At 46.4% G+C, this 23,458-nt stretch overlaps 1 protein-coding gene across 1 annotated transcript in view; it reads left to right on the top strand.

The window, feature by feature from the left end:
• The first annotated feature begins 2,750 nt into the window (after positions 1-2,750).
• OPCML (opioid binding protein/cell adhesion molecule like) overlaps positions 2,751-23,458 on the top strand; it is a 1,125,121-nt gene continuing 1,104,413 nt past the window's right edge. The window contains 1 exon segment of the mRNA NM_001132803.1: positions 2,751-3,021. Within this exon segment, the coding sequence (NP_001126275.1) occupies positions 2,961-3,021 (61 nt within the window). The 5' untranslated portion in view covers positions 2,751-2,960.

The following is a 23,458-nucleotide window of genomic DNA, read 5'->3' as shown; positions in this document are numbered from 1 at the left end:
GCTGCGCTGGGACTCGGTCCCCTCCTAGGCTGCCGGTGCTGCTCCTTCTCTCGCCTCCTTGTGGTTAAGAGCACCAGTGGTGAAGGCAGGCCTTGAACCGGGGCTCCACACCTGGGCAGCTCTGCAATGTTGGGGATGTTATTAAAACTCTTTGAGCTTCAGTCTCTCCCTCTAGGCTGTGTGGGTGATAGATAAATAGGGATTTGTAAGGGCAATACCTGAGTGATTGGCATGTGAATATTCAATAAAATGATGGTGCCCAATATGATAATTTCTTCTAGGGAGTCGCTCATTTGGAAACAGAAAAACCCAGGATTAAATTTTGGCTGTCACTAACTAGTTGTGTGACCTCGGATAAATTACCTAACCTTTCTAAGTCTCCGTTTCTTCATCGCTCAAAAAGGCATAATTACACCTTCATAGAATAACGGCTAGGAATTGAATGTTATAATATTTTTTAAAAAAATCTAGCCTGCAGAGGGTGAATACATGATGCCTATTATCCGTAGAATGCCATCAGTCACCACGTCCTCCTAACTCTTCTGCGTTCCACACACAACCCCCTTCTTTTCCTCTTCCACTGCTACCACCAGTTCCAGGATCTATCAAACTTGGGCCATGCCTACTAACAAGTATGCTTGCCAGAATCCCTCCTGTACACTTCACCCAGATTAATTTCCATAAATTAGCTCCCTCTCATTCACAGCACTCCCCTGCTCAAAAAGAAATTAACTGTTTTTCCCAGCAGAGGGAAATTTCTAAATCACTGGTCTAGGACTCAAGGTCTTTGTCTCTTGGTCTCCCATCTTCTCCCCTAACTACCCCCCGCAGGGTTTCTGCCTGTGTCTGCTCTCTTCCCCTCCATGAGACATCCGTCTCACTTCTGTGGCCTTTCTGGTCCCTCCCACAATTTCAAGCCAGTTGTATTCTCCAGCGGACTCAGCCACTGGTAATAATTCTGGATTTCTGCAGGATTCCAGCATTGCCTAAAGGATTCACATATCAATTTGCTTGTGAACGACATGTTTGCAGTGATGAGGTCTACAAAATTTGACTCTAACAGTGTGTATGTGTCCTATTATTTTTTATGTACATTCACAAAGTCACAATGCTAACTTTTGGCTGATCTCTTGACATATATTGTATGCCCTTTATAGATATGAACAAATCATATTCTTCATATTCTCATCCCTGAAAAAACGACTATGTTAAGTAGGTACTTCATAAGTGTCAGCGGATGATACAATCATCATCTGTTTTCTCTTTTACTGCTGAAGTTTTCTGATTTGTTCATAAGGAGGGAAGTAATCAATTGTTTTACTTCTTTAAAAGTAAACAGGATTTATTTTATAGAAAGAGAGGTGCTCAGTCAGGCCCAAAGAACTTGGCAATTGGCTGCTTTATAAAAACTATGTGGATTTTGCAGGACAGACCTGGGTTTTTATCCTAACTCATCAGCTGTGTGGCAAGTCACTGAATCGCTCTCAACCTCAGTTGAAAATTCAGGGGTCATAATGCCTACAAGGAAGGACTCTGGTGAGGATTAACTAAAGTGATAGAGGTGAATACCTGCCCATAGTAGGTTACTTGGGAAAACTTTGGGAATTGCAGCAAAGGAGGAAGGGAGAATGACTTCCTGTGGAGTGTCACTCACAGACCTCGAGGTGTGGACACATGGAGCTGGGAAGGAATCCAAGCCACTTGAGGTCTTTGGAGGGCACTTGGGACAGAAATAGTGTGCTCAGTCCCTTCTCTAATACTTAGTGCCATTTTGATCACAGACCCTCCGAGTGCAGGTTATAGTTCAGTGGCAGCATAACTCAGCCAGCAAGGTGTGCTGCTTACAAGCATGTGTTAAGGAGGGCAAGCAGGCCGTTTTAGAGCAGGGAAAGTTCTGGGGTTTCTCACACCCAGAGATACTGCCACCCTGTGTAAACTGCCGGTGTAAACTGCTGTTCCAGAGGAAGGGACAGACTGGATCCTGAAAAGGAGAAGCAAAAAAAAAAAAAAAAAAAAAACAGAAGGAAGCCACAGGTATCCTTCTGTGGCCTGCTCCTTGGGAAGATTTCCGATGACTTCAGCAAGTTTCCGCCTCCTTGAGATCTAATCTGAATCTGTCCCTGCCTATGCTGTAATCATAGCAATTGTTTGAGCTTCTATAGCATCTTGCCTTGGTAGAGTTTCAGAATGCTCTGATTGTGGGGAACTGGCCAATTCTCCCTGCATCGTTGGTTTAAAACCGTAACATGCCCATCTCCTTACTGGGAAAACCAATTGCTTCCAAGTGCTGTTAATGGCCGAATGGAGGGGTGGGGTGCAGATTTAAATGTCTGAGCTCTCCCCGTGGGTAGCAGTTCCTGCTCCATCCCTGCCTGGAGACTAGGAAGAAGGAAGAATGATAAGGAACTGGCATGGGCATTAGTCACATTTCTGCCAAGCAACCTTTCTCTTTCTTTCTTGGTGTGCCCTGAGCCCTGCTGGCAGTGCCAGGTCCTCTCCACTGCCCACCAAGGAGCTCGTGTGTGTTCACGTGTCCATGTGAGCCCCACACCAACATACTCACACAGATAGCAACATGCAGGGCTGTGCTCCGGTGAGGGGGTGAGTGAGGGGCCGGCTTCGACTCCCCTTGGAGTCAAGCCTTCCAAGCAGGAAAGTCTCTTTCCGTCGCTCAGGAGAGTGGAGCCAATGCGTGCCTCGGAGGAGGTCTGCTCTGAGCCCTGTACAGATTGGTGCTGATGATTCTTACCAGTTGTGTGTATGTGCAAGAAAAAAAATCAGAGACGCTGCCTGCCTGCTCCCATCTCTCGCGCTCTCTCTCTCTCTCTCTTCTGCTGTCTCCCTCCCTTTGCAAACATTGGATTTAAACCTGCTCAGAATTCAGCACAGAGGAAGGCAGCAGCGGTAGCAGCAGCAGAAGCAGTAGCAAGCCCGGCAGCTGAGAGCACCGCAGCGTCGAGATGTACCATCCTGCCTACTGGGTCGTCTTCTCGGCGACAACTGCCCTGCTCTTCATCCCAGGTACCGTACAGGGGAAGGGTGTTTTCTCTCCCTGGGGCGATTGTACGACGTGAGAGCAGGAGAGGCAGTGGGGAGATGGAGAGGCAAGGAGGAAGGGGTGAGCACAGGGAGTGTGAGATGCGTGTGAGTGAAAGAGGTAGGCTTGCTGTGTGCACGCACACACACACTTGCTCGCTCACACGCACTCAGATGCTTTCAGCACGGGATTTGCTCTCTATTCCGGGGGATCCAGTGAGCTGGGTTCGAGATCTGCGCCATGCTGTGAGGCACTGCTGTTTCAGTGAAAGGCACCAACTGGCATTAACCAGTTGTGGTCCTGGGGTAGGAGAAGAGGGGTTTGAACTCCCAGCCATCAATCCTTCTTGCTGCCCATGTTGGGACCTGCAGGGTGGAAGGGGCACCCTCTTTTCTCTCTCAGTCGTGGTGATCTCTCTCTTTCTGAATCAGTCCAGATCTCTGCACCTCCCTGTCTTTCTCTCTGTCTCTTTTTTCTCTCTCTCTCTCTCTCTCTCTCTCTCTCTCTCTCTCTCTCTCTCTCTCTCTCTCTCTCTCTCCCCACCTCTCCCCACTCTCCTCCTCCCTCCCTTCCTTCGGAACTGCTCTTCCCTACCCTCTCCCCCTGGGGCTCCTTCCCTGCCCCATCCCTCCTTCTCCACTCACTCATCTGCTCCTGCATTTCTTGTCATAACACAGACCCTCTACTGCCTGCCGTCCTTTCTTTATCCTTCCACCAAATGGGCAGATTATGCCCTTGAAATTCGGAATCCTCTCAGTATCTCCTTCCTGTTCCTTACATCAGGAATATGAAATTCCCTTGGCAGAATTTGGGATGTCCCTGCTGAGGGAAGGTTGGAAATTTGGATTTGCCTGATTCTCCCCAGCCCCTTCCCCACCTTGTCTAATGATTTAAATGTGATCCCACCTCTCACAGCAGTTACTTGTTTGGGGAAAACAAATCTTCAGTGACACAGGTAAGATGCTGCAATCCTACCAAAATGAGCTTAGCAGAAGCATTGCAAAATCCAAGGCGTCTTAATAGATTTGATAATTGCACAGGAGTCCTTTCCAAGCAGACAACTGAATGCCTGCAGGCATCTTTCAAACAATGCCGAAGGGGCTAGGTTATGCTTGCCAAGGGTTCAGGCAGCAGCAAAAGTGTCAGTTTTCATACCAAACCCCCACACAGTCAGGATCTCTTTTTCTCCCCCAAATTGAGATACATGCATTGGGTTAAACATTAGCTTAAACCTAAATTTTCATACATATATACACAGACATGAATGCTAAGATTTTAAAACCTTACCTGCCTTTTTATAGGTAAAACACACAATTTTATGTTTTTATATTCAGTATTACTTGGTAGGGTTTTGTGGGAATATTTTGAGTGTTGTTTTTAATAATATAATTCCCTGAGTAGTCCTAAGATGCCAAAGTGAAATCAGAAAAATGGAAGTTTACTGGGGAGAAAGAAGACAGGATCAACTAAAACAAGTAATCCAGCCTGTAATGTTTTGTAACACCTTGTGAAGATGGCACTTTTTAAAGCAGGGATGGGCTCTGCATAACCATGTTCCTAGCTGTTTGTTTTAGGCTGACCAAGAAGTTCAGAGTGGGGGTTGTTGTTGTTGTTCTTCCAAATTCCAGCAGCATCCTAGGGGGTTCAGCCTGGGCGGCTGTGCTCAGCAGGGAAGGCAGAGCCAACGGAACACTCAGTACCTGCCTGATCCTGGTAGAGGGAGCCAGGTGGGTGCACTGGGTCCGTCGCAGGAGAAGACAAACTTTCCTGCATAGGCAAGTCCCCAGCTGGACCGCAGCTCCGGGGGGCCTCCTCATACCCACTTCCCCTCCTCTCACTGTGCTGGAGCAAAGATCAGGACCCCCATCCCGAGGGAATCCTAGCTGTGTGGATGTGCCCTTCACGGCAGAAATCATAACATTACACTTTAGAAAGCAAGGCAGGGGGGTAAGCCCCAGTCTGCAGAAGCTACATTGCAGCGTGCCCTGAAGGAGCCAGGAGCCAGGGTGAGACCTCCCTCTAGGGGTCCTGTGGCACTGCACTGGTGGGGAGCAGGCAGACCTTGCTTGCAGGAGAAGTACCCGAAACTAAAGCCGGCTGAGGGAAAGGAGGATGAGCCTGCACCCCTGCCTGAACATCCTGAGCATGGTGGATGACAATGACAAGCTATCCCCCCATCTTCTGGGGGAGGGCAGGGCGCGGACATCACTGCAACATGTCCTCTTTCTGAAGAGTCTGTTACCTGCTTTGAGGGCTACTCTTATGCTAATTGTGTCAGGAGCCCGGTAAGAACAAGGACAGAGAGGAGAAAAAGTTAGCCTTAGAAGGTGTCAGTGAAAGAACGCTTCGCATCTTGAGGGGTTCCTGTGGGAAACCTGGCTGGATCCGGAAGTTCTGATGAGCTGCCATGGCTTACTTGAGACTTCTCCTTTCTCTCTTCTTTTACTTCCTATTATAGCTTTAGACTTTTTTTTTCCTTTGTTTCAAATGATGATGCTTTTTCTCCCACAGGGATTAATACCAGCTTGTTAGCCACTTACTTTCACTGCGTCTAAAAACCGAAGGCTGATGTAATAATGGAACCTTGACCTGGTTAGGCCTCAATGCCATTTTATTCTGCAGCTTCTATTTCTTGGTAAAACACGTATCCATCCCAGAATAATTTTAAGGTTAATGCTGTTGTCGCCTGGTACCTTCCACGGGGAGACTGATGTCACAAATAGCTTTTCTAGGCAGAATTTCTGGGATGGAAAAGACAGTCACACGTGGAGACTGAGATGAGCCCACACCCAAGATAGGGCAGAGGGCCCGTGGCCAATTGACTTGTCATGCTAGAGGCACAGTCCGAGGCTCTGGACACCCCTGGTTGGGGGTAATTTTGTTGTTCCAGTAGGAGGAGAGAGATAGTCTGGCCTGGTGGCCTTCTTGACTGTGGGTCTGGGCACTCTGTAGGAAGCAGGAAGTGAATACTGCTAGATATGTGCATCAGAATCACCTAGGAGGAGAGAGGCAGGTTAAAATGTGGAGTCCCTGTCCTCATCTCAGACGGAAGCATTTTGAACTAGCATCCCAGGTCCTTCTGATGACCTGCAAACCACTCTGTCACTGAAAACCTGTGACCGTGGCCTACAGTATTTGAGTATTTGAGTCAAAACCTGTCTTCTTCTTGCCTTTTCTCCTCCAGCTTTGAGAAATGGCTCTGTGGCCATGGGGCAGGGTGGAGTAAGGGCAAGAAGATGTTGCCATTGCCAGCAGCCAAGGCTCAGTTCCTGAGGCGCAGTGCTGCCCAAGCCCTTCCAGGGGCCAGCACCATGATGCGAGGATTGCTAACCTGGACGACTTCTTTGCTCAAATTCAGACCATGACTTCCTGTTTGTCCCCTTCTTCTTGGCCCATCCTGTTTGTGTCTCCTTCATCTTGTGAGTCTAAGCAGGGAAGTTAGCTGGGAAGGGTCCCCATTTACCCAACCTGGATTGAGCTGTGTCTTCATGCACTGATCTGTGAGCCCAGGTTCTGGCTACAACTTCATCTCTTGCACCTTAAGCAGGCTTTGCCTGTTTAGGGTCAGAAAACCCTGGGCTTGGATAGAAAATTCCCCGAGGTTTAGGATTCTTCCTTCTCTAGCACACACCTTCCTGCTTCTTCCTTCAGGGAAGTCCCCAAATCTTGAGTTTGTGGGCTGGGATGTTTGGCTTTGGAGTAAGGCCTGGGGGCGGGCTCTACAGCCAAGTTTTGATGCATTCCTTTCCTGCTCCTTAGCCTCTCACCAGCCCAGACTTGGGGAACCTGCTAAGAGTGCCTGATGTGCACAAGGGGTCTAGTGGGGGAATCTACACGCCAGACTCATTAAGAAAGAGATAGGAACAAGGACGGAGCATCTGGTCATGAGCAAGTCCTCATCATCCTTTAGCCCATCATGGATTCATGCCATCATGTGGCCCTCAATCCCTTAAAAATGATTGACATGTTAATAAGGTTAGACCGCGTCGTCTGCATTCAGCATGGGCCCAGTGGCAATAGCAGGTGCTGAGAAGGAGATAGCATCGGCTGCCTCATGAAGATGGCTTTTTCAGTAGCCTGGAACTGGGCAGCACTGCTCAACCTGAGATTATTCAGAGATCCCAATGGGCTTGAGGTTCTCCCGTGCTCCCTCAGTCCTGTCTGCCTTTGTGCTTTCTCGAATTCTTAGCACCCTTGGCCACATCTCTGTAACCTAGAAAATTACAGAAGGAGATTCCTTAGACAGCTGGCACTTGCCTGCATTTGTTGTCTAGCAGCTCTGGTCCTGGGTCTCCCATGCCAGCTACTGGGAACTATCTCTGGTGGTTACAGCCTCAAATCTGCATCAGGGCTGCCTGGAGCTGAGTGTATTTCCCTTTAAGTGGGACTCCACCCAAGCCTCTAAGTATGCTGAAAGCTGAGTGATCTCTTTGATTAGTTGCTCTTCGAGGCTTATTTGGTTGGTTCAAGGCATCCTCTAATTCTCAGTTTACCAATCTGTAGAATGGGTTCCAGCTATGTATGAACCTTGTTTCCAATTGGACAGAGTAGCTGAACAGCTAGGTTAGATGATAACAAATAAACATTTCTAAATTTTTATTGTAAAAAAACTTATCCTGGTCCTCTAGGAATAGGGTAAAGAGAGAAGGCAACTCACATGTTGGAGAAGGTGAGAGGACATTCCTTATTGTTAAAAATGGGAGAAGATAAGATAGAATCATACTGACCATATATGTATGTCTTTGTCACAGTGATGAAAATCAGTAAAAGACAATCTACTCCTTCATTTATTGAACAAGACTTTATATAGGTTCTGATTAAACAATGCATTAAGATATTCTCCTGCCTCAAAAATCATTAATCCAGTAAAACAGGAAATTATTAAGCTTTTTCTTCTTTTTGACCCCCAATGAAATATGCATTCTGACTTTGAGCTTTTAGGTCTTAGTTTTTCTGCTGTAGAAAACTAAGGCAACAGACATGGCACCTTTGGTCTCTCAAAACATTGCTTTGTGGTATATTTGGTGGGGTGCTAGATACATGGACTTGTATGTCAGCCTTGGACAGCTGGAACTCCAGGAGCCCCATCTAATAGCCTTTGGCCTATGGGCACTGGCTTTTCTGATACTGGTCCGCTGGACAGGGACCCCCTCAGCCTGCAGCCCTGTTTGCAGATGGACTGCTGCCATCCGCCTGCAGCTGCCTGGGGCTGGAGACAGAGAGATATGGAAGCAAACTGTGATTCCTGTCAGTGAGCTCAAGTGTCAGCCCCCAGATGGTCTGTGGCTGCTGACAAGCCAGGCTGTCAGGAGCAGTGGATGTTAGCACCTCTGATACCGACTGGCACTTTCCAGACAGGGAGGGCCAGGCAGGTGGCTTCACCTTGGGGCGGCCCTGCTCTCTCACTCCTTCTGATCCCAGTCCTCAGTGCAGGGCTGGGTCCTGAGGACATTTGTCCCTCTTGCCTTTTATGCTGTTGGTGGGAGACCCAGACTTAGAATTTGCTACTTATCTGCAAAGCCTTGGTTGCCTCTGCATTTTCCCTGAGGGGTGGGGATGGCTCTAACGCAGTAGGGCATGGATGTAGTTCCACTTGCTGGATTTATACACCACTCACTTGATATCCCAAGATGGTGGTATTTGTATGGCTCAGGGAAGGATTAAAGGTGGCCCTGAGAAGGGAGCCAAAAGAAATCCAAAACCAGAGAGAAGCTTGAAGATGAATGTGCTTGCTACCGCCTTCCTCTAAGCACATGAACATACATTCCCTCCTCTCTTCCTCACCACCCTCTTGACAACCATAGATGCATGTCCCTTCCTGCACGCATATACACGCAAGGCACACATGCATTTCCAAGCCAGAGTTTAGCTACTCTCAAAATCACATTCACAGCTCTTTAAGGAAAGCAAGTCCTCCCTCTTGCCTTCTATATCTGCCTTTCCAGAACTCCCAACTCTAGCCCCCAGCCTTGGTGCTCTCCCTGTGGGCACACATGGCAGGAGGCCCACAAGCTGCCCGTGCCAGACATGGCCATACATGTATGAGTGCTTCTTCCTAGCAACGCGGAGACTCCCTGCACATCCACCCACTCGCCCCTGCGCCCCTGCGCCCCAGAGCCAGTAAGTAGGTGCTAGAGGCAGAGCTTGCGCTTGTCTCCCATCACCTCCCGTCCCCACCCCCTACCCCAGACCTCTTGGTTCGGAGAGGCTGGGGACCATCCTGCAGTCACTAGACTAACTTAATTAAAAGTTTACAAAATGCTTTGAGAACCCCCTGGGCAATGTGCTGGGTAAGTGCAAAGGATTATCATTATGATGCAGGCGCATTCTCGTTAATGAGCGGAGATGCTGTGCTGAGAGACCCCCGGAAAGGCCAAAATGAATCGATGCAGTAGGACACAGGCCATTGATTGGAATGGCTGCTTGCACTTAGCATGGGAAATCATAAGTGACAATCAGATTGCACAGTGAACTCGAACGTGGAGAAAACCAGGCTATCTGGCACTTCAAGGGGCAGAGTCTCTCAAGTGGCCTGAGTGGTCATTCTTGAACCTTTATTCCTGGGGAATTTACAAATGGTATTTTACCGCACTTGGGAGTTACTAATGGTTTTAGAAACACAGTGGTCTCATTCCTTATGGATCACCTGGAAAAACTTATCTTTGGTCTCATTTGTTCCTCACTAAGAGACTGTGAGGTAGGCAGGGTAGATGTCGCCCTGTTGTGATCTGATCTTCGCGTTGCCTAAAACCCTATGTAGACTTCCGGTTGACTTTAGAATAGACTTCGAAACACTTCAAATGACCCACAAGGTCATGATCTGGCCCTGCATCCATCTAGCTTCATCTCCAGCTCTCTGCCTTTCCAGCTCTGGGCTTCAGTCACTCTGGACAATCTCAGTTCTGCAGACAAGGCATGTTCTCTCCTTCCTCAAGGGCTTCACCTGTCAGGTTACCTGAGCTTGGAAGATTCTGATCCTCTTATCATAATTTTTTCTGGCTACACATCCTTTCTATCCTTCAGAACTCGGCTTAAATGCTGCTTTCCCAGGAGCTTATTCTTTATGCTTTAAAGTAGGCAAGGCCTCCCTGTTTATTGTGCAAGTCCTCGGAACCAGGCTTCTCTTTTCTAAAACTTCGAGTCCATGTATTTCAAACTAATTCTTGGTTTTATGTCTCTCTTTCCTCCCTAGACCATTGTTTATACAGGCAGAGACCACACCTGTTTTGTTCTCCAGTATGTTCTTAGTGCCTAGCACGGGTGGGAGAGAGCAAGTGCTCAAACAGTATTTGTTGAACAAATGAACGACAGAATGAATGAATGAATAAAGAAATACTGAGTGCTCACTTACTTTAGGCAATCACTCTGTTCCATCCCACTGAGTCCTCAAAGGCGTTGAGGCCCCCAGTTTGGCCTGCCCAGCAGCTTATCCTCTGCAGAATCAGGGCAAGAAGCTTGGGGATGTGCCTTGCTTCTGAGAGACGGGAATGTGCAGGGAATGCTTATAATGATCACTCATTCCAGTGTTCTTGCTTGTCAATAAACACCAGCTCTGAGCTACCGACCAAACACACATGCAGCAGCACAGAGCTGGAGCAGCACACTTTTGGATCTCACTTCGCACACTGTGACAGACACGCCTGAGAGTGTGAGTCTTTCCATAAACACAGATGTGGGCCCTAATGTGGGCTATTGGTTTAATACAAACTAAAATTACTCAGCACATTTAATCAGGGTGTCTGCTGAAATGGCCCCAATTATTTGAAATTTAGAGTCATGCCCATGGTGCTAACAAGTAAAAACTGTACCAATCAAAAGGAGAATTCTGTTGTTCATAGGAAGTACAGTGTTGGGTTAGAGATACAAAATGCAATTGCATAGCAGAGGGTCATGAATGGTCAATCAATGCTTAAACGGGTTGATGTTCTTATGGAAAAGGTAAAAAGCAGCTTAGCAAATCCTAGGATATAAAACAGGGTGCTGTATCACTTCCTGTACCTACTCACTTATCACAGTCTGGCCTATTTCACAGTCTTGCTATTGTATGGCTGTGGGATTCTGAATGGCAGAGATCCTGACTTATTCATCTCTGAATACTCTACAGTACCAAGCACATTTATTTATTCAACATGTGATTTATTGAGTGATTACTATGTGACAAATACTATGCTAGACATTGGGAATGTATGCCTGAACAAAAATTGTTATGATTCTTGCTCTCATGAAGTTTACAGTCCAGAGGGAGAGACAGACATGCGTCAAACAAACACCCATAAAACTGTGAAATCACGACTGAGATGAAACTATGGATGGGGAGGTGTGTGGTGCTGTGATTGTCTGTCAGGAGAGCTTGATCTTGCCAGGGAGGCTGGTGAAGCCTTGGTTATGAAAGTGACAATTGAACAGAGATATGAAGGAGGAGGAGTAGAAATTATCCAAACCCAAGAGCAAAGACCAAAGGAGGAGGCAGAATGAATAGGACGGGCAAAGCCCCATAGCATGAAGAATCAGAGCACATTCTCCCACCTGACTGGAGTGTAGAGGAAGAAAACATGGGCCAAGATGAGGCTGGCAGCCTGGTAAGGGGTCAGAAGATGAAGACAGCCCTTGAAGGTCAATGTGAATCATTTTGGTCTTTATCCTAGAAATAATGGAACTCCGTTGATGTGATTCATGATTTACATTTTTTATTCTTGTTCTTGTTGCAATTTGCAGAATGGATTGGGAGAGGACAAACCAGGAAGGGATAGACTAGTCGGAAGACTACTGTAGTAGTTCAGGCAGGAGATGGCTGTGCCTTGGAACTTAGGAAATATTGGTTGGAATGGAGACACGAATGCACCTGAGAGCCTTTAAAGGAAAGTTGTAGGTGGGAGTCAGAATCCACAGAACTGAAATCTAAGTCTCCCCACTGTCAGCACCAACACCCCTGGGAGAGTGCTGAGAAGAGTGTCTGTCCTTAGGTTCCTGCTTGGATGCTATCTCTTTCAGTTTAGGTGTGATCTTGTCCTGGAACAAGGAATAAGTTGTTTTTAGAAATCCCATACTTCTTGGCAGTCTAATAATCTCAATCTCTTAACTGGTGCCCTCTCTGGGTCTAATGTAGGGCTTAAAATTGAATAACTCAGTTTCTCTACCCTTCAAAAATATTACAAAAAGCCCTAGTTGTATTTTGTCTGCTGGATTCTGCCTGTGGTTGTTTCCTCCTGGAAGAAATCAGGCATTTTAGAAAAGTGCTAATTGGACCCCAAAGTAGCTTGTGGCCACCAAGATGCAACTACTTCACAAATATTATCATGATGCAAAGCATGAATGACCTCCCCATGGCCCACTGCCTGGACCCCTCTGAGCAGACAGTGGCATCTACGGCTGGCTCCCTACAAACATTTTTTAAATTGCAGTAATTTATTTAAAAAGTGAAAGGTCCTTGGAATCAAAAGGGACCTTGGAAATTGTCTAGTTGAGTGCTTTCATTTTATAGATGAAGCACTCGGGCAAAGGGCATCTGAGTGTCTTACCTGAAGTCACATAGTCAGATAGTGACTGAGCCCCCTCTTGAATACAGCTCTTCTCATCACCTGTCGGGTGTCATATCAACATCATAGTGAAGGGCTGGACTGAACTTTCCCTCCCAATCTGGTACCCTGCTGGAAAACGGACCTATAACCTTGGCCATTACTGTGTTCCCTTGAAGCTCTCTCACCTTAGTGTACAAAGAACATTGTGGAACAAGGTAGCTCCAAGCTCCCTCTTACCCAAAGATTTCTGTACACATGGGCTGATGAGTGCATCCCTAGAGGTTAGATTCATCTTTGCCCAGGCCCAAGGGGAAACCACAACATCATCTCGTGTCCCCACAAAGCCTTGCACCCATGCTGGGCTAAGTCCAGAATGAGCACCACTGATTTAGTACCATTGTTTTTCTGCTTGCGTGGGAGAAAGGGGCTGCCTTTCCAGGTCAAAAACAAACAAACAGAAGCCCTGTCTCCTTCAGTGGCATTTGCATACTTCGAATGACCTTTGTAATGATCTGGGAGACTTCCAGAAATACTTTGATCCTTGATATGCAGAAGAATATGTTCAGGGTAGTACAATACCAAATGCCAGATACATGTCAACTTGACTTGTTTGGTCCACACACTATGACAGGTACCTGATTTTATCATCACTACACTATCAAAACATCTATTTTTAAATATCTGTTTGGGCTTGGCTCTGCGCTAAGCCAAGAGAAAATCTATACTGAGAATCCCATAGTCTCTATATTAATGATTCATGTTAAATGGTGGCTTAGAGTGTACAAATCACATACATGTACAGCATGACTATTTTGTGTGCTACCAAGGGAAAGAGCCAAATGCACTAGGTCTTCTTACCTCCACACTCCTAATACCACCACACTGCCTTCACAGTTGACAACATAGACATGGGTGCAATCAAAACCATAGGTCCAAAAGAGCTGTAGACAAATGTAGAACAGGACGCCAGAGTTCAGACTCAAAACCATGCCAGATATGGTCAGATGGTAGCAGGCCGAAACAGGACAGTGGGGAGGCCAAGCCCCTATGGGAATTTCCATTCTAGGAAGAAAGGCCTACAGAAGCCTTTGGCTTCTCCAAATAAGCTAACCTGGTTCTCCTGAACAGCCCAGTGCCAAGGGATTTCTCATACCCCTCAAAGAGAGGAGGATGTTGGAAGAGAGAATGTGGCAGATGGAAATAGCCCATCAGCTTACAGGCTCCAAGAGAAGCTGGAGTTTCCTTGGGAGTCCCCTGGCTTTATCCCATGGAGGAGAGAGTGCCCAGTCTTACTTGGCACTGGGATGGATGCCTCTTTGGGTGAAGCCCAGATGGGAAGGAATGATGAAAACCACTATCAGGATTTTGCATCTTTTTCTGGTGGGCCCCACCCTCCTTTTGTTTGGTGCGAATTCTTGAGAGTCAATGGATACTACCTTATAACTGCCATCAGTTTAGCCCACAATGTCCATGAAGATTGGGCCACTTCTTTGTTATGGCCCAGATGACTATTTCTTTTCATCTTTCACTTAAATCACTTATTTTTAAAGCAAACAATTAGCTATCCTGCCGCCACCTTGTGGAAGGAAGCACTGACTTCCTGACCCAGGACATGGCCTCTGACTTTGCCTCTCAGCTTATGAACCCAGTGATCTTGGGCAAGCAGTTTAATGTATTGAATACCTGTAATTCTCTCTGTAAAATCCAAAAGAACTATTTTGCCTAATTCCCAAGTGGACCCAAAGGTCAGGAGACGAGCCCGATGGACACACCCCTTCTGAAGTGCTGTGCCGTTCCAGGTTGCCAGGTCTCCTTGCCTTGCTTCAGAAGGTGACTCTTGTCTGGGCATTTCTCTCTCCATTTTCTGTGACTTCCTCTCTCTCTGGCTAGGACGGCTTGTGATGATAACTAGCAGTGGAGTGCATGCCAAAGAGTCTGTGACTCTTGTTTTGGAGCAGGAGGCCTATCCAGGGAACTCCTGCATTCACTTTCCAGGCATGAGTCAATGTTTGGTTTGCCTCTTTTTTCCCATGGAGAACACTGGGAAGTGGCTTATGTTTCCCCAGCTGAGCCCTGCCAGAGAACATGGACTTTGCCTTTTGGGTTGTGATGAGACACCTGAAACGGGTTCAGAAAGAGCTCTAACATGGAGCCTCAAGTCAAGCTAAAAGTGCTCTCTGGCTCCGTGAAGACCAGGCCTGGCTGATAATGCCTGCCTCTTACAGTTGCAGTCACTACTAAAAGTAGAACTTCAGGGAATGGTGTTTGGCTGCAGAATATTCTTTTTGGAAAGAGGGGTCCTCTTTGACACTGTGGAACATGTTTTAGAAAGGGGCCTGACTGATTTCTGTACACATGGGCTGATGAGTGCATCCCTAGAGGTTATATTTGTCTTTGCCCAGGCCCAAGGGGAAAACACAACATCATCTCGTGTCCCCACAAAGCCTTGCACCCATGCTGGGCTAAGTCCAGAATGAGCACCACTGATTTAGCACCATTGTTTTTCTGCTTGTGTGGGAGAAAAGGGCTGCCTTTCTGGGATCAGTCATATACCCATCTTGTACTCTGCCCTAATCCAGCAGGCTCAGCTTCTTGGGAGCCTCAGAAAAAGACCCAGCTCGAGAAGGATAGTGAGCTGGCCTGCAGTTCTGAAAATGGCCCTTGAGACCAGGAACCTCCCACGCACACTGCACTTGGGAGGAGTCCTTCTATCTGTGTTACCAGGCTGTCTTCTGGGCAGCGAAAGCCCGCAGGACTTCAGCATAAACTGGGTCTCTGGAGGACAGTGGAGCTCTTTGTAACTTACCCACACACTGAGTCTTTGTCTTGCCTGGGGTGGGGTGGAGAGCTGCTCTAACCCTCCTTTGGGACTAGAAAATTTATTCTTCATTATGTCTTAATATTCATAAAGGTCTCTGAGCCTCACTTTGTATGGGCAGACTCTCAGAGACGTAAGGTGGCACCATCTAGCTTTGGTTGTGAGCTGCTCAGCACCCAGCCACAGGTCTGTCTCACATGCAGCAGAAGCTATGTTGATGTGGTCAAATTTCATAGAAACAGTGGATGCTACTTTAGAAGGCAATTAGACACAGCTAAGCTTGGCTGGTTGAAGTCAGGTTTGTTTGGCAGGCACACGTGCCTGTAGATTAGAGGTGCGGGAGAAGCCATTGACACTTTTACTCAGTCAGTATTCCAGAAGCACCATTGCAGCATGTGTGCCTGGGAGGGCAAGAGGTTTGTTTGTTATCAAGGTCATATTTTATGCTGTGGCTGAAGAGCAGAAACACAAGAGAGTTCAGGAAGATACGGGAGATGGGAGAAATCAGGGAAGATGCATTATAGCTTTTTTTCCCCTGGTAAAAGCATCTTATAATCTTGATTCCCCTTTATTTTCAACTGTTCATGATTATTTTTTAGCTACATTTTGGTGGTGACATCTGGGAACAGAGTGACTGTGACAGATTTTTCAATAAAGTTTCCCTCGTCCTTCTGTTGTGTCTCTCCCAGATGCTGTAGGACTTGCTTCACCATCAACAGATCTCGCACTTAGGTCTATGGCTGGACTTTATTTTTCTCAAATAAATTAATACATAAAAATATCTTAATTATGCTTTCAGAATTTCCTGAAGTCTCCTCTTTTGTATTGCATTGAACATTTGGTGGTAGGTGGCAGAGTGAAGCCAGAAAGCCAAGGTTAGAACTAGGCGGAAAGTTAGGAAGAAAGTGGGACTAGGAATGTCTGGAAGCCAGAGACAAGGAAGGGCAAAGGTGAAGCCCAGACCACCCAGCACAAGGGCTGCTGGGACAGAGACGGAGGCAGAAGATAAGTCAGCCACCCCACAAGGGGAGCTCACAGTGCACCAGGGAGAAGGAATCCTGAGCCCTCAGGATGTTCCTGTGCAGGGCCGAGGACCTCCCGTGTTGAAGAGGAGGAGAGAGGCTTTCAGGGACTGTCACCCACAGGGCGAGCACCTCTGTGGGCTGCTCCTGGCCTGACATACCAGAGGGCAAGTTGCAGCAATCAGACATGGCAGAACCCTAGGGGGTGGGCACAGGGCATCTCAGCATGGAGAGTGGCTGCCACAGACCTTCCAACCTGCCACTGTTCACAGCCCAGCTCCCAACACACCAGGACCTGCCACTCTCCACGCCACAGCCCCACACACACCAGCACCTGCGCACTGCCCAGCCATAGGCACACACACACCTGTGCATGCAAATTTATATGCACACACTCACACACACACTTGCATACACACCCACACCCGCACACACTTATACACAAACATCCATGCACACACTTATACACACAAATACCCATACCTGCCCACACTTACAAACCCATCCATGCACATCCCTATGCACACACACACTTATACACACACACCATGCCTGCACACCACCCACCCATATGAGCACAAACACATCCCCCACACACACTTACACACACTTCCATACACATTACACACATACATACCTTGCCTATATCCACACACACCACCCACCCTCACCCACCCATACACATGACACACGCATACTCATCTCCACACACACCACACATACATATGCACACCACACTCCTCTTGGGAACCTTTTTTTGCTCATGAGGGGTCTTTTGGAGGCTGTCTCTCTGTAACATCAGAGGCAGAAGTGCCATGGGACTCTTCCTCAGAACTGGCAGTGCTAGAGAAAGAGACTGCTTCCTGGGCATCAGAAATGGAGAAATTTAGGACCCCAGTCGTCCTCCTTGCCCATTCTGTGCCTGGTGCTCAGCAAGGTGCACAGCCTTGACTGTTCCCACTCTGCACACACACAGTGGTCACAAGCACCCCCTGAAAGAGCAGCTGTGGTTACTCATTTACTCATTCTGGCTCAGAAAACTCCTCCAGTTCTCACCTCCCTTCTTCAGAAACACCTTGTTCTTGCTGAGATGTGTCCCTCCATTCAGCTCTGTGGCCTGGTGCTGCTCACTGCTGCTTGGACCCTGGCGATGGCTTTGCCCAGGAGTCAGCCCGGTTCTAATTAGTTTTCTGTCCCCTAAGATGATGCCTCTCAGATCGCTTCCCACAGCTACTTGTCCTGATGCCTGGGTTTCTGTCTGTGCAGTCTAGACCCCCACTACCCTAGCGGTAAGTATGGGGGAGTTGCCCCCATTCCCTGACTCCCTGTTGCCCTTTATCAACCAGAGGAATTCTGCTTTTATTACACTAGCAGTACACGATCACTTTCCACTATTAAAAAATTAAGACCCGCTGTACTATCAGTGGGCTCCCAAATTCTTGTTTATGAGCTCCTATGGTTTTTACAAAAAACATTTTAAGAATGCACATACAATATATATTTATGCATGTATAAATGATATATATATATGTTACTACTACACATGTATAGAAATATATAATCACTACACATATTTTTTCTTATATATAATGATAAAAAGAGTAAGATAAAAATAGATAAAAATAGGAATTCTGATATTCCTTCCTTTCACATCCGTGTATCACTCAGAGGACCCTTGAGGACAAGCACCACTTTGGAGACCATTGCAGAGAGTCATGCCACGTGACTGGGAATGGAGGCCAGATAGAAATGTCAAATCATTCTTGGCAAGATGCTTCTAATAGCTTGGCTCTGACTGCCTCCCTCTGGGACTTCGTATGGGGATGTGTCCTTGGCCACAGCTCACTCTGGATGTGGGTACAATGCCGTTGCTACGGAAGACCCCATCTTGTGGCAGCTGTAATGTTATTCAACAATGCTACCTTTGTGGTAAAAATGAGTAACACGTCAGTGAATACAGACCTGCATCCAGAATATTCTGTTGTTTATATAAAAAATAAAAAAGACCACTGAAGGGAAATAAATGCAAACAGTCTTTGCGAGAAGAAGAGGCCAAGGACAGGGACCATCCATCCCTGTGGCTCATAACTCTCCATCTCCAGGGTTCTCCGCCTTCTCCCGTTCTGTCCCGGCTCTGCACCAGGGACCATCTACCCTGGGGACACTGAGGCCTTAGCTTTCCTGATTTAGGCTGGAAAGCACCCTTGCCCCTGAGGAGAAATTCAGCTGAGGTAGAGTTGAAATTTTTCAAAAGAGGTATTATTAAAACATATTCATGGAGATACACAGAAAAGAGCAAAACTCGGAAAAACTGGGAATGGATACCTCTCCTTAGCATAGTTTTTATCCTGAAGTGACTGGAGTCCAGCCCCAGCCCCGGCAGCAGTGGTGTGAGTGTGTCCCCAGATCTTTGGCTAAGGGAAGTGTGACTGACCAGGAGCCTCGGATGTGGCTCTCCAAAGCCCCTGGCTGTGACGGCTCCAAGGTCGTGTTCTCTCAGCCACTATCTGGCCATAACAGAACGCAGTGGAGATATCAAGTCAGGTCTGCTGGTGGGAGATGCGTCTCCTCTGATGGAGACTGACACGAAGCCTCCCCAGGTGCCTCGGAGCCTTCCCCAGAGCTGCACTGTGCTGTCTGCCTGCACCCACCAACCTTGCTCTCCCTCCGCGGGGGCTGCGGTCCCCAAGCTCTCCCAGCTCTTGTGGCTCCTGCCCAGCTTCTCTCCCAGTTGTTTCTCCTGATAAGCGCCCTGCACACGTAGACCTGCCTTATGTCTGGTTGTTGGAAGATGAGGCTGGTGTTGTGTTAAGCAGGCATGGGAGCCAGCGCTGGACTCCATTGATCAGTTTCTGGTCTGTTATTTGCTCAACTGCTCACTCTGCGAAGTTGAACTAGGACTCACTAATGGCGCTGTGAGGACTGGGAAATCTTTAAGATCAGTAGAAACTTTTTTTTTTTTTTTTTTTTTGCCTCTTCTTGGCAGAATCCAGGAGCCCTGGCCCTTGGAGACCCTGCCTTGACCCTTGAGGAAATTAAACATTTTTTAACATGTTCCCCCAAATTTCTAACTTGAGTTTCTGGCTTTTCTGGACTGGTTGTAAAGGTACTTCCTTTCCCTCTTGATGCACCCCAAGCCCATTAAAATCCATCTTCTCTGTATTTCTCATATTCCTGGTTGGTTATCTGGGGCGTAGTCACTGTTTGGCTCATAAAGCTGGTCTACCCTTCAGTAATGTTCCTGTTCTTGATTGTTACGGTTTTGTATTAGCTTCTCGAACTTGATTTTTCTATTATCCCTATGGCATGGCTTTTCAACCTTGGCACTCTTGACGTTTTAGGCACAATAGCTCTTTGTTATGTGAATTTCCTGTGCATTGTATGATGTTTAGCAACATCCCTGGCCTCCACCCACCAGATGCCAGTGGCACCTTTTGAGCTGTGACAGCCAAAGATGTCTCTAGACACAGCCAAATGCCCCCTGGGGAACAAAATCATTTCTGGTTGAGAACCACTGCTCTGTGATTTTAAATGGTCAGTGCAGTATCCTAGCAACCCCTGTAGCTGAAGAGAGTTGTCTTCCCCCCAGCTGGTGGAAGATGGCCTTCTCTTCTTGTATTATAGGACTGCACCTCTGACCTGCTCTGGTTCAAGTCTGTGAGGAGCTTCTGGTTCTCAGCTTATATGTTTCCCTGGAAATTCAGTTTATCCAGAACCTGTGAATCAAGTCATCAAATTTTTCTTCTTTTCTAGATGCTGTTTAGTGAATACTTTTTAGGGATGGCTAATAAGATGAACATATTTGATAGTAACACTGTTAGGTATAATAGTAGGGTTGTTCTAGAGTGGTATATCTGGAATAAATTAGATATGAGAAGGCTTGCACCATAGCTGCATTGTTAATTTAGCTGGACTGACTCTCTCAATGAGCACGTGATTTTTACTAGGCAAATGGTTCCAGCAACTTTCTTTAGGGTAGACTTCAATATTTTAGTCTACTATCTTGAGGGTACACAGGAGTGAGAGTGACAGCTCAGACAAATTTCCTATAGACAAAAACATAAAGCTAAACTAAAAGACTATTTAAAATCTGTGGGTTATAAATAACAGTGCAGACCTATGTACAGTTATGACAATAGAGTTTTGAGATCAATTAAGACTACTGAGCCAATTTGAAAAGAAGGGAGTCTCCTACCATAAAAAAGTGAGAATTGTCCTAAATATTTAAAAAAGGACTCTTGACTTTAGTCTTTAGGTTACTTCTAACCTAAAGGGGTCGTTGGCAGGACATTCAGAGTACCCCGTATCGCCCTGCAATAATTTCAGTAACAGCAGATGCCAAGCACTCCAGACGAGGAGGAAGGGAGCACACATGGAAAGCTGACATGGAGCTGGCAAACAGGAAATAAGAGTGTTTGGTTTTTCCCTCTCTCTTCAGTCCCTTTTGGGAGAGACTTAGGAGCTAAAGAATAAAGCCCATATTCCAGAGGTCAGCGTCGTCAGAGCTCCAAAACTAGGGAGCAGCCAACTCGCCTCCCTTGCACACAATCACTGCAGAAGGCATATGTGAAGGTTATTTGACCAGTATCCCCTGTATTGGTTCCTCATTGCATCAAAGCCTCTTATGATTCCTGTTGCAAACACTGACAATGTTGTAGCTCCAAGGTCTTGCAGATGCCAGGTGATGTGAACCATTACCACAGTTTTGGGGTGTCTTTGTTTTCATTTCTTGACCAGCCTTGAAGTGTCTCTTTATCTTGCATAATTTGCTCTCCAATTCTCTGTGTCAGATTTCTCCACAGCCCTAGAGGGGCTTGGTGTGTAGGGACTGACCCTTTGGGATACTGAATCATGATTTTTTTCCTGTATTCAACTGACCTTGCTGGCTCGATTTCTTTGCTGCTGTGTTCCTGACAACAACAATTTTAGATGCTAAACTCTTAATCTCTGTAATGCAGCTCATGAATTAAGATCTTTTCATGAACCATTATAAATGCCAAATTTAGTTTAGATAAAAGCTACTTCCTTGCAAAGCTCCATAGGCAACAACTGATTCTACAAGGTCATTATGCAACAGGTATCAGTTATGCACTCACCTTCTACCAGGCACTAGGGGCTCAGGATGGCGAGATGTCTAAGACAAGGCCACTCTCCTTGAGTGCTTCACTCAGGGAGACACAATCCTGTAAACACATTAACAAAACACAATGTACTGCCTCTGCAGTCTTTTGCATAAACTATCCTATGGAAGCACAAAGAAGGAAGAAACTAGCTCTGCCAGGTTTCATCAAGGAGGTTTCCCAGATGAGATGACATTTGAGTTGGGTTTTTAAAGGATGAGAATTGCATTAACCACATGCACTGATGTTTGGGGATTGGCTGGGAAACAGGAGACAGGGGGTAAAACAGTGGAAGAAAGGAGTAATCCAAGCCAACTTCCAAATTGCAGTGTTGAGAAAAATGGCAGTGCTCTGTGATCTAAGCAGTAACACTCTTGTCGTGCTGAAGATTTGGTTTGTGTCATTTAAATGTCAGAAAAATTACGAATGGGGCTGGTGAAATCTGAACTTTTAATAACCCCACACGTTTCTCAATGTCCATGTTATAAATGGAGTCAAAGGTGTGAGAAACCATTTTTTTTTAATGTTTGGGGCTTCTCACATTATCAGAGGCATGGTGCATCTCTCCTCATATTCTTCTGTTGTGTTTACTCCCAGAGGGAATTGCTACCTTTAGATTCATAAATTCCAGACAGCAGGTCCAATAAGAAGAAATGCAGCTTTATGCATTGAAAGGTTTGTTTTAATTGTAGAGTGTGCTCAAATTTCAGGATAAAGACATATTTAGTTGCTTATTGACTTCTTGAAAATGGGTTTACATGGTGTGATATTGTGATCTAATAAGAAATATATATTGGTCACTGCCCTGGTTCCTGAGACAAAGCTGCTAATATCCTTGTAGATAGGGGTCCTAGGATAATCATCTGTTCTAATATTTGGTCTTTGGCTCTGGTTTCTGACATGGAACTCCTAAGACCTTCCTAATTTCCTGAGTGATAGGCTAGTCTGACACAGAGATCCTAAATACCTCAGAATATCCTGGAGGATAGGAACACCTTTTTGTCCCAATGAGGCAACTCTTTGGTAGGCTTCTGGATGGACTCACAATGGGATCTGGTTGCCAGGGAAACCAACCAGGTGATTGGAAGGTTGGGACTTCCAGTTTTTCCCCTGAGATTTGGGAAAAGGGGAGAGGGACTGAAGTTTGAGCTAATCACCAGTGGCTAATAATGTAATTAGTCATGCCTATGTGAGAAAGCTTCCATTAAAAAGCCAAAGGACAGGATTCAGAGAGCTTCTGGATTGTTGAAGACATGGAGATGCCTGGAGGATGGTGCCGAGACTGCACCTCTTCCCCGTACCTTACTCCATTCATTCCTTCCATCTGGCTGTTCATCTGTAGCATTTGTAACATGTTTTATGACAAGTGGGTAAAATGTAAGCAAAGTGTTTCCCTGAGTTCTATGAGCCGCTCTAGTAAATTAATCAAAGACTGGGTGGTAGGTGTGGGAATCTAGAATGTTAATCAAACACAGGTGAGTAGGTTTGGGACAAATCCTGATTTGTCACTGGTTGGTCAGAAACACAGATCACAGCCTGGAGCTTTCTTATGGCCTCTGAAGTGGAGTAGTCTTATGGGACCGAGCCCTTAACCTGCAGGATCTGATGCTCTTGGAACACCCAGCTGGTGTCCATCAGAAAATTGCTTAGTGTGCGAGGAACCTCCCACCCCACAATATCTGGTGTCAAAAGTGTGTTGAGTGACTCTGTGAGAGTAGGAAAAAGAGATTTTTTTGTCCCTATCTTTTCAGACATGGCCGTTGCTCTTTAACTCATGCATTCAACAAATGAAGAGTAACTACCTGGCATGGGTTAAGCACTGTTCTAGGACTTTGGGATGCAACAGCAAATAAAACAGACTAAGAGTTCTGTCCTTAGGAAGTTTACATACTAGTGGAGAAAATCTTATCATACACAACAAACATAGCATGTAGATAAATTTT

This window comes from Pongo abelii, chromosome 9 (assembly GCF_028885655.2).
Source record: "Pongo abelii isolate AG06213 chromosome 9, NHGRI_mPonAbe1-v2.0_pri, whole genome shotgun sequence".
NCBI lineage: Eukaryota > Metazoa > Chordata > Mammalia > Primates > Hominidae > Pongo > Pongo abelii.
Note: the sequence above shows the minus strand (reverse complement) of the source record. Positions and strands in the feature narration are given on the sequence as shown.